The 14,489-nt window shown below is 41.6% G+C and overlaps 1 protein-coding gene across 1 annotated transcript in view; it reads right to left on the reverse strand.

Moving 5' to 3' along the window:
- The window catches only part of Psmb7 (proteasome 20S subunit beta 7), a 58,475-nt gene that overhangs the window by 17,287 nt on the left and 26,699 nt on the right, over positions 1-14,489 (reverse strand). The window contains exon 6 of the mRNA XM_032903228.1: positions 11,591-11,649. Coding sequence (XP_032759119.1) covers positions 11,591-11,649 — 59 coding nt within the window. The remainder of the gene's footprint in view (positions 1-11,590; positions 11,650-14,489) is intronic.

The following is a 14,489-nucleotide window of genomic DNA, read 5'->3' on the forward strand; positions in this document are numbered from 1 at the left end:
TTTTTATGTTAACCAGTATGTATAACATAAACCTACACAGACACTACATTTAAATGTTTAGCCCCCAAATGTTATTTTAAGCATAATTTCTCCACAGAGCCAATTCATTTTTTAAAAAGGGAAAAAAAGGAGGGGGGGATTTCCTATAATTCCTAATCACACTTCAGTGTGTATTAGTGGATGTGTAATGTTGAGTTGCTTTGCACACCACATGCCCAGCACCTCCCCCTTCCTGATATCGCACACCACACAAGTATAATAAACCATGTTAATATTTCATACCACTGTGAAATATGCTGGAGTATCAATTCAACATCTGCTGTCTTTAGGGCCCAGGAGTCCCGCAGAGACACTTTCAATTTGTAATTGAGTTCTATGCTGAATTAATCAGCAGTTTATCTTTTTTACTAAAATAACATCTTCACCACTAACCCAGATTTACATTAACAATTTATGCCAAATTACCTGCCAACGCAAACTTACAGGACTCCATGCTTCCATCCACTAACACTCAGTCTTATGCTTCATCTTGTATTTCTCTAACCCACACACGAGAAAAGCAGAAATCCATTGTTCTAGAGGATACACGCTTCTGACCACAGGCGGCTCCTTGGATTGTAACACAGCCTGATTCTGACACTAGACTCTACGCTCACACCCCACACTCCCAACAGTCACTTGGAGGTAGTTATGCTAAACAATTATTTATGAGCTTCTTTTATTCTTCTCCTAAAGAACTCTGATGTCCCAAATTTTGGTGTCACCTCAGTACCAGGAAGATAAAGGGATCATTTTTAAGACTTTAAATTATGTGAGACTCAAGTCAATAAAGGCAAAGCTATTAGACAAGAGGTGAAGGCACCACTTACTCTTTGACATCACAACGCATAGTATTTAAGCAGAATTATCTTCTTTCTCATTCTACTTACACACGGACATCAGCAGACACTAGGTACCCCTGCATCTGGCTCCTGCCCTCTGAACGCACATCCCCTACACACTAAGCCTTACTTTGCCTGCTGGATTTTTGCCACATATGCAGACAACAACATACTGTGAAATATTTCTCCTACATGGTACACGTCTCTCTATACTTCACAGCTACAGGAAATATGTGAAGCAAACACATTTCAAAAAGAGCACCTGCTCCAAAGAAATGCATCACAAATAATTACCTATCGACTGGGGTGTAGGAGAGTTCCTCTTTACATCTGCTTTGCTAATGGCTGCACAGGAAGTCTCCGCTATACTTCGGATGGCCTCTTCCAGCAGCACTCCTGGCCCAGCACCATGTGCGTGCGCTGCACTCAGCTGGCACCAGCAAGAATGCTGAGTGGTCACATACTGGTTCTGTAACAGTGTGAAACTCAGCACAGATTTAGCAGAAAAACTCTTTAAAAGAATTAAAGTCAATGCATTTGCCAGGTCACTATTTGTAAACATCCTCTAATTATTCCTCAAAAAATCGGAAATAAAATGCCCTTAGGATTTACAGAGTCACTTTCCTAAGATTTATTAAATCTTGAGTTCCAGAAATCTGGTCCAAGAAGAACCCCTCCCCCACAAAGGGGATTTGGGAATACTGACTTTTCCCTCTTAGCTTTTCCTTTGCTTCCCAAGATTAAACAGAACAGGCAGGACAAATGTAATCCTTCACAATCCCATATCCCAACTATCTGACTTTCAACTTTTACTGAAAGTCGAATGTAATAAGGGTAGAAATGAAAAGCACCCACTAACAGTAAACTGGCATTCTGGGGAGAGCTGAGAAGACAGGGACTTGCCAGAGGAATGGACATCTAAGCATCCACATCTAAGTCAGGAAGGCTCTGGAATCCCAAAGAACCAAGGGGAGAAAAAAGCAGTATCTTGTCAAATCCAAATGCTGTATGCAAGTAGGCAAAGTCCTCCTCCTCAAGCATCGGATACAATACCAAAGAAAACTTTGCCCTCTAAGGTTCCATAAGAACACTGCTCTGAACGGGGAAAACCGGGAAGAGGTGCCTTAATGCAGGATGTCCCTTTCTGCCATTCCAGGGTAGGCTGCGCTGGGTTCCACTTCAAAAGAACACACTCACGTTTTAGGAAACGTCAGTTCTACTTATGATTGCTGTGTTTGGGGTCGGGGACCTCTGAGCACCCACATACCATAATGTATATGTGGGGGGAGAGGGGGTCAGAAGACAACTAAAGAGATTAATTTCTCTCCTTCCATCATGGGTCCCAGAGATGAAACTCATGTCCCCAGGCTTTCATGACAAGTGCTTTTGCAAGAGCCATCTTGCCAGCCCATTTTGGTGTTGTTTTCAAAGATTATTCTTTTTTTCCTTCCCCCAATGCTGAAGATAGAACCCAGAGCCTTGCATCAAACTCACTTTAAAAGAGAGAACGAATTTGACATGCCTCCCACTTTAGAGTCTTCCCACTCTACAGTGTCGACCATAATCCCTCCTTTCTCTGACCTTAGCCCTAACTCTTTCCCCTAACTCCAACTCCGCCATCACGATTTCTAAAAATGTTGACTATACATCTGAGCTGGCAGGTAGCATGCCATCAAGTGCTTCCCATTATCATCCATCAAGAGTTGGCGGGGAATTCCCTCAAACTGCCTACTAACCCGTAAATGCCGATTTCAGTATCTATTTATTGCTAAGCTTCACTAATCAATTCCACTGGAAAGCAGCACTATAAATAATTCTATGCAGGGCTTATGGGAGTGTATCTTGGGGGTTCTGACACTTCCTAAACCTTAAGTTTTAAAACCAGAGAAAACAGTAGTACTAAAGAAATTAATGTATTTTCTTTATCTAGCATAAAGGCACAATTTTACTATATCTAATGCTTCTGGTCTTAAGGAAAACCAGTAAGTAGGAATTATGATCAAAAGGGGGGGAGGGGATCACAGAAACAACCTTCAAAAGAGCCTTGAAAGGATCTTTCACTATTCAAAGAAATACACAATCAGCCCCATCAATGCTCCAAACCAGAGTTCATAATCCTGTCCAATATTAAACTGTTCAATCTGCACATGTCCATAGTCACACTTGTTCTTAATAAGGGAGTCATTAAAGTTGAAGGGAGATTCCATTCGCCCTTACCTGGATAACTGTACTCAAAATGCGAGGTGGCAAGCACTGGTAAGGATGCAAAGCAATCACAACCTTCCTATGCTGCTACCCACTCAGAAATTACGGAAAGAGCTGGCAGCACCCATGAAAGGTTAGTCCCGCTCCACAAATGTACAAGAGAGGTTCACAGTAGAGTAGCCAAACAGTAGAAATAATCCAAATGTTCATCAACTAATGGATATACAAAGTATGCTATGTCCATATAACGGACCACCCCACCAGTAAAACAATAAAGTGCTGATACCTGCCACAACATGAATGAAACATTATTAAAATAAGGACACACACACACACACACACACACACACACACACACACACACACACACACACACACACAGAGCACAGCACACACATGACCAACACATACAGTGACATCCAAATCCAGAACATGTGGCTTGGCAGGAAATAGGCAAAGACACAATGTTGGTCTTTTGAATCAGAGAAAGTTTGAAAATACTATAAACCTGAATGTAGTGCTAGCTATACAACTCTTATTAACACAGTACAAGCTGCTGACTTATACACAGGCAAACTACATGGGTGTGAATTACGTATATCAATGAAACTGTCACTAAATAATAACTTGTCTAGAACACGGTGACCTAAAAAAAGGTCAAAATACTTAATGACATGTCACAAGTTAGTCAATAAATCCATGCTCTAGTTTTGGGGTGTTATTGTTGCTGCTGCTGCTGCTGTTGTTGTTGAATCAGGGTTTCTCTGTGTGGCCCTGACTATCCTGGTATGTAGACCACGCTGGCCTCGAACTCAGATATCTACCTACTTCTGCTGGTATTAAAGGCATGTGCCACCACTACCTAACTACACTCTAATAATTTTTAAAAGCAAAAGATCACAATAAACAAAAGGGCCAGCACTGAAAGAATCTTGGTTTAAACTGCACATTTTCCTCTAGACATAAGATATTTAAACTGATATAGCTACCACATAAATATGAGCTTAAAAATTGAAATCTGAAAAACTAAGTCAAGTGAAGCTCACTAAGCTGACACTATTTCTACTATTTGTTAAAGGTCAGGCCTTTTTAAAAAATTGCATTTACTTAAAACTGTGTTTGATGTCAATGGGGTTCAAGCTGCACAGGAAGGTGCTCTGCTAAACACCCATAGTCCTCCTTGATCACCACTCTCTGTGGTGTGGATTCTGCCAGCAAACCTCCCAGTTAGTGGTCACCTTCCTATAGAGTCATTAAACCTCTTGGTGTCAGCTGGGAGAATGAACCAGCAGCTTCCACACCTGAGCCCCTGTGGCAGGGACAGAGGCATTAGGATCAAGATCACTAATGAATACAGAATTCATATGCTGCTTGTCAGGGTCCTGAGCTCAGAGTCCACAGATGCGACCTAAATAGGATGGCGGACAGAACAATTGTTGACGAAGATTAAAAAGTTTTGGCAGTTGGGGAAGAGAGAGCACCTCATTATTCAAATGCAATAGTCTTGCTTTGCTTTTTTTCCCCCTGTTCCAGTTATTTGTGACTTGCCTCAAATGGACAAATGCCACTCACCAGCATTTAAAGAGCTCTTAGTATCATCACTAAATCTGAGGAGGATTATGTCATCTATGCATCAGCCATCTAGAGAAAACAACTCTCGTGAATAAATACCATCAGAAAACTTTGGGGGAGAAAAACCATCGAATATTTAGAATGGGGAACACGTAAAGATGAAAATAAGGGGGAAAAAATCAAAAAGTTTTACAATCTAAGAAAAGAAGCAGGGCAGAGGTGGTGCAAGCCTTTACTCCCAGGCATTTGGGAGGCAGAGGCAGGCAGATCTCTTGAGTTTGAGGTTAGCCTGGTCTATAGAGTACATTTCAGGACATGCAAGGTTTCTTCACAGAGAAACCCAGTCCAAAAAAAAAAAAAGACAAAAAAAAAAAAAAGACAAAAACCAATCAAACAAAGAGAACAAAGAGAAGAAAGCATAGCCAAATGTATTACCCCTCCTTCCCCTGCCCCTCCTCTCCTCTCTCCTGCTCAGGTCTCTCTCCTGTGGCTGAGCTCATCAGACAAGTAAGCTGATATTTGTGGGCCCCTTCTGACATATGCTTGGCATTCTGCTGTCTTCACAGGACCTGCCCCACGAGTAACATACCTTCCACTCTATTGTCAGAGAATTACACACTGAGCAAAGAGACAAAAAACAGTAGTTGGTTTCAGCGAAAGAACTCCAAAGTCAGACTGGTAAAAGTTCAAATTCTGACCTCATTGCTGACCATCTGTGTAACCTCACATAGGTTACTGATCTTCCTACAGCCTGGTTTTCATTCCTTCAAAGTGTGGATAACAAAACACTGACTCCAGTAAATATCTGAAACTACAGTCACTCCATTCACTATCCTTTCCCAAAAAGCAACATTTCCATGACACACAGACGTATGCTGTACTCATATCTACCACACAGGTCTCTCGTAGACGGTGAGCTTTCTGATGGAAAGGAAGACTCTCACCGCTCTATGCCATAAACCACTAAGCCTAGGTGTGAGATCCTCTTAGTGGTCGTTATGTGACATTTTCAACCTACTACTAACCAGAAGACACTCACCATGTTTTAGAAAGCCATAGAAGGTGTCTTACTGCCTGCATCTATTCCTCTCAGCAAACTGCAGGGAGGTTTGTGAAACTTGGCTTGCAGACCTGCATCCAGACCCATACTGTAGCAGCAATCCTCCAGCACCTAAGCCCCATTCCCCTTTACCACATTCATTTCCCTCTGGGACCATCCTTTGTGATAAACACAACAGATTTTTTTAAAATCAAAATAATGCAGATTTCTGACACTACTGTCCTTCTGCACAGCAGATATGAAGTCTGCAGCTTTGCTTCTGTTACTTAAATAAACACACACACAATCACTTTTAAGATTTGCTGTCAGAGCAGCATATTGATATCAAGTCTTCCATTATTTAAATGGATCTATAGCTGCCCACAATGACAGATTAATCCTGTTTCTTCAGGAGCTAGGTGTTTGGCATCATATTTGTGAGATAACCACAAACCTTTAGGGCGATAGCTGCTCACATCTTTAGCAATCTGCAAGGGCTTCTCTAGAGGCCAGCACTGGTCGAGAAATGAAATATGACTCCATAAATCAGACGGCTGAAGTGGCACTTGTATGCGTCACCATCTATCTTCCTACTTTCCCTCTGAAGGGTACAGGGTAAGAGCTCATCACTCGGGACTGCAACCACAAAAAGGGCCATCACAGTGAGCACTGACAAAGCATGTGCTACTTAAAGCTGAAGCCACACTAAGACTGGGGGAAAGATCCTGCTGGTGTTAGCATGCCTCAGGCAGTGGTAGAAGCTTCAGCAAGTCATCTTCAAAAGGCAGAGAGCCAGAGCTCTAGAAACCTGCAAAAATTGGCTAAGCCTGCAGTCTTCGTTGCTTTAAGTTGAGCATCTTCAAAGTCTAGAATTCTAACTGTAGGGCACAGCAGCTGCCACTGCAGATCTGATCCTCTCAGCTTTTGGCAGCTCTCAACTTGAGATTCTAGCAAAAGAATTTTTCAAGTTGCTATTATTGCCTGTCATAGATTTATAAATATTGTGCACTATCTGCTGTGGCATGGCTCTCATGGGACGTCAGAGCATGCCAAACGCATAACAGAATGAAAACAGTTTCTATTCTTCAAATAAATGCTAATTTTTTAACTGTGCTCACAATGTGTTTGGTGACCAGCTCCAATGGTACAGAATACGTATCAGAGAGGGGGAGCTGACTGTCTTCTCCAGCAGCATTCAGCTGCTGCTTTCATTAAGCTTGTTTAATTAGATTCCAGATGCTAATTTGCAAGTCGATACCAGAGGGTGCAGGACAGTTTGCCTTTGAATCCGCTCCCTGTGATGTCAGGGTCCTGCCGCACACCACTAGCCTTCGGCGGCCCTCGCACAGTATTCTGACAATTAGTGCAAAGAGGGGACAGTATTGATCTTGACAGACTAAATATTAATCTTCTACCCATTTTAATGAATTGTAATCTTCAAGAGTTGAAATTTCTCACCAGGCCAAATGAAAATGTTCCTTCTTATAGAGAAAGGGACTAGAAGGAGAGGTGACCTAAGTTAGCCGTCCAAGAGCTTCATTCTTTCTCACCCCAAGGCAAAGTCTGCACTTCTGGACTAACATAGCATTTCCAGGTGCTCTAGTCACATTCCTTACAATTGAATGGAAAATGATCTGAAAAGCCACAGTCTGAGTAACAGTGGAGTCCCCATCCAGCTACCCTGTGGATAACAATCACTGTCGGGTGTCTCACATAAGCCTTGACAGCAGAGGAAAGAATCAGAAGGCATGGCAACATGCAGCTTCCCACCGTCTAAACACTTCTCAAATTACTGACCTTGGCATCATGTCACCCTTCACATTTAAAACCCACTATTCTAAAACAACGCCTAAATGAGCTCTTTTTGCTAAGTAATAAATAACAACAACAATAATAATAATGTACTTATCACCAGTTTAAAAAAAATCTACCTTGATAAATTTTTCCTTTCTGACACAATTGAACACTATGATCACAAAGGTAAAGTCTATAGGCTGCTTCGACAGGGGATGACCCTGAGCACAACTCGGTAGTTGCTTTTGGCCCATCTGAATCTACCTGTCCACAAATACCGACTGACTACGTGTGTGCCAAACACCTGTAATCCCAGCACCAAATAAAGAAGGCAGAAAAAGATCAAGTGTCTAAGACCAACTTGGACTACAAACTGGGACCCTGTCTCGGCTAAACCTCCATTGGGTGCCAATCCTATGACACATGTAAGAAAAAAGAATGAATAAAGGTAGTCCCAACCCTCAGTCCTTCAGGTTAACAGCAAGGGAGAAAAACAGGAAAATTTAAATTATGAGACTGCTCCAAGCAACACTCGGGTACCAACTAGCTGAGGTTTTTTGTGTCTTTTAATGTGTCCTATATTCATCAGCTAGCTGCTTGTTCCTCTGAAACTCTGAACTAAGGGCTTTCACTGGAGGCAAGCCCAAGGCTCAGGTGACCTACAATAGCAGAGGCCCATCTCACAGCAGGGGCCCATCTCAGGGTGCTGGGCTGACAGCAGCTTCTGTGGACTGTTCCTTCTCAATGAGAACTTGCTCGCCCTGTGCCCCATGTTCTGCCCCTGGGTACTAATGGGATGTCTCTAGCACTGTAGAGAACTGTACGGGCTATCTTCCTGTTGTCTCAAAAGTACGTTCTGAACTTTCCAGACAGAAAGGGAAGAAAGTCCCTTTGGGCCGTCAGGTGGTTTTTGATGACTCAGACTCAGCTTTAGCTCATGGTCCTCCTGCCTTGACAAGCAAGTACTGAAAGCTGGAAGCTGAAGAACAGAGACTGTCTCATGACCTCTTGCACTCAAGGTGCTCCCACTCCTTGGCAAGTAGGAAAGATGCCCTTAAAAACAGCCACCAAACATGTAGAAGAGGTTAAGATAAAGCACAGAGACATACATTAATAAGAAATCCCTGCCGGCCATTGGTGGACAAAAGCAATCAGAAGTCAACATAAAGTAAGAATATTTTACAGAAAAGAAGAGCTGAAGTGACCTCTGTCCCCAGTATTCTACTGTTCCCAAGACTCAATGTTCACCCGGGGCTTATGTTAGGCTTTACATTTATAAACAACGTGCACTCACTTTCTAGTGTCTTAGAGAATATTAAAACAAGCACATAATGTCCAGGATTTCATGATACTAACTATATAACTACATCTAGAAAGTAAATCTAAGACAAAATAAGAGGCCCTGGAAAAGCACAAGAGACAGCTGACTGAAAAGGGACACTGGAGGCAAAGAAACTTCGACGTTTTGATTCATGACAGTTACTGTGATTACAATGCTAAGGCTCACTGACTGTAACTCTACTCCTGTGCATCCTATGATGTGTAAACTACATCAAGTTACTGTAAGAGAACAGTTCAGAGTAAAGCAATAGCCTAGCTGGTACATGGACAAGGCAGAACAGCACAGTCCACGAATGGCACCCAAGACTGGATGAAGTCTCCCCAGTACACTTTTCTTCTTGATTTTTATGTTTTGTTTTCTGATACAGGTTTCTCTGTGTAGTCCTGGCTATCCTGGAACTCACTCTGTAGATCCACCTGCCTCTACCTCCCAAGTGTTAGGATTAAAGGCATGAACCAAGACTGCCTAGCAAAACTTCTTAGAGTACATTTTAAAAAGGACCACATGAAATGTTTTTGTTGAATTGACATACTTAAAATAATGTCACATGTCTGGTGGGGTGGGGACATCCTTGTGGAGACCGGGGGAGGTGGCATGGGATGTAGAACAGTCAGGGGTGGACTGGGAGGGGAAAAAAATCAGGAGTGGAAAAAAATAAATTAATTTAAAAAAAAAAAATCACCTGTGTGTATTGTGGGGTAATTAAGGGTCAGGCTCGGGACCTCACAATAGGCAAGTACTCTACTACTAAGCCACACTCCCAAATCAAGATATATTTTTTTAAGTATCTATTAACATGAATGCAAGCTTTTACAGTATTATCTACTAGCAGTTGTTGAGACTATCATTTGGGCTTTATAGTGATTTTTCACTAATTGGCAGTGTTAAATTTCAACCTAAAATTATAAATTTATACAATGGGAATTATTTCAGCCTGTCTTGGGGTCTCCCAGGTAATGTAGAAGAACATTAAATGTTTCAAATACAGGCATACTAAATCTAAGAAATGCTCTCTTCAGAATGATAAAAATCCCAAGTTTTACTGAAGGGAGGCTGATATTTCCCTCTTCTCTCCAAATCACATCCACCTTTGAACTATTTAAGAGTTCAGACTTGACACAGTATAAAAATTACTTTAGTGGAAAATCAAGTCACTTTTAATATGCCTCAGACTTTAACTCTTTGTGCAATTCTCAGTTTTCTTCAACATATGGAGAGTCTAATTAGTTGGAAAAGACAAAACTTCCAAGAAAGTCTGAAAAGATTAATGTGGTTTAAAGAGGTGCTTGACATTAAGCCTTTTTTCTGTAGAAAACTAGAGGCCTTGGTTTTGGTTCCTTTCCTTAAGTGACCTAGAATACATAATTTTTTCTCTATGTATTTAAGTACACCAAACAAAAAATAATGCTGATAGAGGAATAAATTTTCACACTGAGAAATGAGAACAAAATTCTAATTTCATTTACAGTTTTACACTTGGCCCTGTTTATTCTTCTTAATTGGAGTTCAGATGGTATCATTTTTAATAGAAAATATCTACCTAGATTCTGTATGTTTTAATTCCTGTAACTAAGAGAAAAGGAAGAAGTAGAGCTCACAGAACACATCACGTGTGTATTATCCTCATGTTGCAAGGGCACAGGAGATACCTGTCCTAGCTGATCAGTACTACAGTAAGCCCATGTTCTCTCTCATAGAAATTGGCCCAAACCTAAAGGGCAAAGAGAACTTTGGAACTCCATGACATTTACTGCTCCAATGACAATGACAGAATGAAGAATAAAATATTTTTAATATGCCATCTTCCCTCAAAGAAGATCAGACACAAAACATTGTCAAAAAGTTAATTCTCACCAATGTCTGTCCTTGGGATTCTAAAGAAAACACTTTCAAACTTCGAAAGGACAGAAAAAATGAGGTAAAAACACTCCTAGACTGTTTACTTATGGAAAGAGTTGACACTCCCTATCAAAAACTTAGCGATGCAGACATCAAGTAGGAACAGTGAGGACTGACCTCAGGACCCTGCTCAGCACTGGTTCAGAGAAAGTGCAGAGAGAGTGCAGCTGGGAATGGGGCAGGAGTGGGGTGGGTAACATTGGTACCACAGACACCCAGCCCATTGACCACACCTTTGGAAGCAACAAGAGGGATTTCTTTTGGGAGGCTTTCATGGTGAATGCATGTATCATTAAAGTAGGCAGGCCAAATGTCTTTCATAAGATTCTATCTCTTCTAATACCAAAGGAAATATAATGAAACAATCCCTTACAAATATATTTGGTACATTAGACCCACACCCTGAAAAAGAGCACAATTTTGTCCCAACTTCTGCCAGAGACTGGAAAGTCCACAGAGATTTTAAAAAGTGACCCATTTTTAGGTCAGGTCTGTGTGACATGAAAGACATACACAGTTGCTCTATTTTTAGTGAGAGAACAGAAAAACAGGTTGTTCTGGTACCCTGACACAGAAATCTCAGTACACAGGAAAATATTCTACACTGCAAGAAGCCTGTAAGAGCCCAGAGCAGAGCAAAGTCGAACAGCACTGGCTCCTCAAGCCTGAGGGAGAACACAACAGGGCCACCACAAAGGATGTTTTCCCCAAGAAGCAGGTCTCCTCAACAAACCTGTGCCAAAAACAGTCCACAAAATGACAGTGCTGTGCAAGCTCTGGAGGAGGAATCAATTTGTAAATGCTTGACATACAAGTGGGAAAATATCAAAAAGAAGGAAACTTCAGGAGCTTACATACCTCCATATCTGGCCTAAACTTATCTTCAAACACAGCCATTGCTGCCAAGGAGCCAGAACCTGTAAGAAAAAGATGCACTTTTAGAGTATTTTACCAACACTCAGCTTCTTCATCTTGAGTTTACCTTGGGACAGCAAAAACAGTCAAACACGCCCAGTGTCACATTCAAGTGTAGTGTTAGGTGTCAAGTCTAGAGGCCACATCCAAGCAAACCCCAATATTCTTCTAAAGTCTGGAGTCACTTACTACTGGGTCAGCTAATCCTGCAATTGGCCCTCCCATCACTGGCAGGGCCAGTCCTGCATAGTCGCAGTGAAATGCTGAAGCTTAAAATTGAGGTCATGGAGAATTTGTGTTTTTCCAAGAGGTAAGTGCCCAGTAACTTCCTTTATCCTGTGTGGGGAAGCTCGCGTTCCCCACTTGCCTTGGCAAGCTGCTGGACACAGTGCTAAATACAAAACCCGTTAAGAAGACAATGTTTTAATGAGCTGGCCCTGGTAGAGTCACCTTGGCGCGTAGGCAGGGAGGAAGATACGGCACCAGCAATGGTAATGGGACTTTGTGCTGTGCCACCAGGTTACCCAGCTACAACTGTGAAACACTGCATTCTGTGGGATTTATTTGGAGCCATTATTTTTAGTTTGTACTTTGAAGAGTAAGAGCTGAGTAGACAAAATGACAAAGATACAAAAATTTATTACAACAATAGCAAATGTCTGAAAGGTTATACTGTGCAGATAACGGAGCAAATTTATCCCTACCAAGGTTGGCCGTGAAGGCATTACAAATAAGCCTGGCCTGAGTGGACACAAAGGCAGCTCAGCATTATTTGAAAATTTAAACTTGCTTTGTTCAGAACCCAGAGAATCTTTAGGAAATTGTCATCTATCTGTACAGAGCTCTGGCATTATTTCAGGGTACTCTACTTTTGGAGAGAGGATACAGCTGCCCACAATTTTTTACTCCAATTAGAAGATTTTTTGGCATTTATTACTTTTTAACTTGTTTTGCATAACACTATCTATTTAGCTGGGTCACAGAGAAAACCATATTTTCTATTTAAAATGATTTGTGTACATCGCTTGACCACCTCAATGGTTTAGCAAAGGAAAAAGGCGGCGATTAAACAGTTTCAAATGAGGTGTCCTGCTGATTTTATCAAGTCTGCTGAATGTATAATGAAAAAGGAGAAGCTGACAGCAATACTGCACTGAGGAAATACAGACTACCTTATCTGAACCATTTAAGGAGGTCCAATTATAGATCAAATTTAAAGGGTAGAAACGGCAGATTTACAGACACAAATCAATGAACATGGTAATCCCGATGAATATGACAGATACTCCTGTTAGAGAATATTGCTGTGGTTGGGGATCATTACCTTCACAGTACCGGATACATCACATCCAAAGCAGTGGGAAACGTCAAATGGAGACCGGCATCATAAGCAATGACTATTCATTTAGGTTCTGGGAGCAAAGGCAACCCCATTTCCCCCTCTTGCATTTCTTCTCTTTGGGGTTAAAAACAAAACCCTAACTTGGTCTAAAGGAACATTAAAAGCTCTTTGGAAAAGAGACAGACATTAAACATATATAGAATTGGTGTATTCCAAAACACCCCGGCATATGCAGAGGCAGGCTCACCACATCAAGCCTCTGATTTCAAAATAAACATGTCCTTGAAAAATGTGGAAAGAGGGTCACATCCCACCAATGGTTTCAATAGTTCCCAGCTCACCAGGAGATTCAGGAGTCAAAGGAAAAACAAAACAAAACAACAAATACAAAAACAAAAACAAAAAAACTCTGCTTCTGCTTCAAGGCACAAGTAGAAACCTAAATTCTCTAGGTCTCACTAAGAAAAGCCAGGCTGGTTTTATGTGGAAAACAAAGGACAGCTGTCAGGAGGAAACAAGAAAATTGCAAATGAGGAAACCTCTGAAAAGAATTCTTCTAGATACAAAATGTTCCTGCAGAGTGGCCAAAGGCAGGCTTGCCTTCCGATGTGTCCAAGATTATCTATCTTGAGGAAGAGCCCAAGGGTAAATGGACTAACAGGCTCCAAATCCACATTTAAAAAGGATACAAAAAGACAGGGTATTTACCCAAGAGCTAACAACTTTGTAGAGAATGGAAAAGAATTATTGTTAAAGAAACAAACCAAGCTTAGCTTAAAGGCAATTTTTCCTCGGAAAAAAAAAATTGCCAGCCAATTTTGTGTCTTCTGGTCCTTCTTTCCTGGCACTCTCATGTAAGTACTTCTACTTATTCCCTCTCCTAGGCATGTAAATGCTTCTGTTCAGTTTCATTCAATATTTTAATGAAACACAACAGTTCCTGCCCAACCAAACAATTCCTCCTTGATCAGAAGCTGTTTCCTGCTTGGCAGTAACACTCCAGACATAATTTCTGTGAGTCGAAAAACTACGCCAGAACCCCCAACTACTGGTTCAGTGAGGATCCACTGTGTGTGGGGGCTGGGGTGCACTCCACAGTGTGGAGGTGGTAGGTGACTACAGGAAGGACGTGAACAAGGTATTTCCATCTTTGGCACACACAGTAGGAAACGCTCTCTAGAAAGAGCCTCCTGAACTATGCTTGATTCCGCTCCCTCTGAAGTCAAAGACAAATAAGTTCCAAAAGAGATGTAAAAAGAAATATTCAATCTCGAGAGAATTTCTACATCATTTGCAATTAGCTCCTACCCCCAGTTTCAGGAGAGGGCTCTGGCGCCCCCTTTGCACGACACCATAGAAATGCTCTAGGAAGTGTCAGTCCCGGGAACAGGTCTTTGGCTGCACACATCTGCTACACAGAAAGTTTGGGTAACGATTCACCTAGGAGTGCAACTGGCAAAGCCACAAGAGGGCAGAGTAAAATCATCACAGAACTTCAAG

Source organism: Rattus rattus, chromosome 5 (assembly GCF_011064425.1).
Source record: "Rattus rattus isolate New Zealand chromosome 5, Rrattus_CSIRO_v1, whole genome shotgun sequence".
NCBI classification, from domain to species: Eukaryota; Metazoa; Chordata; class Mammalia; order Rodentia; family Muridae; genus Rattus; species Rattus rattus.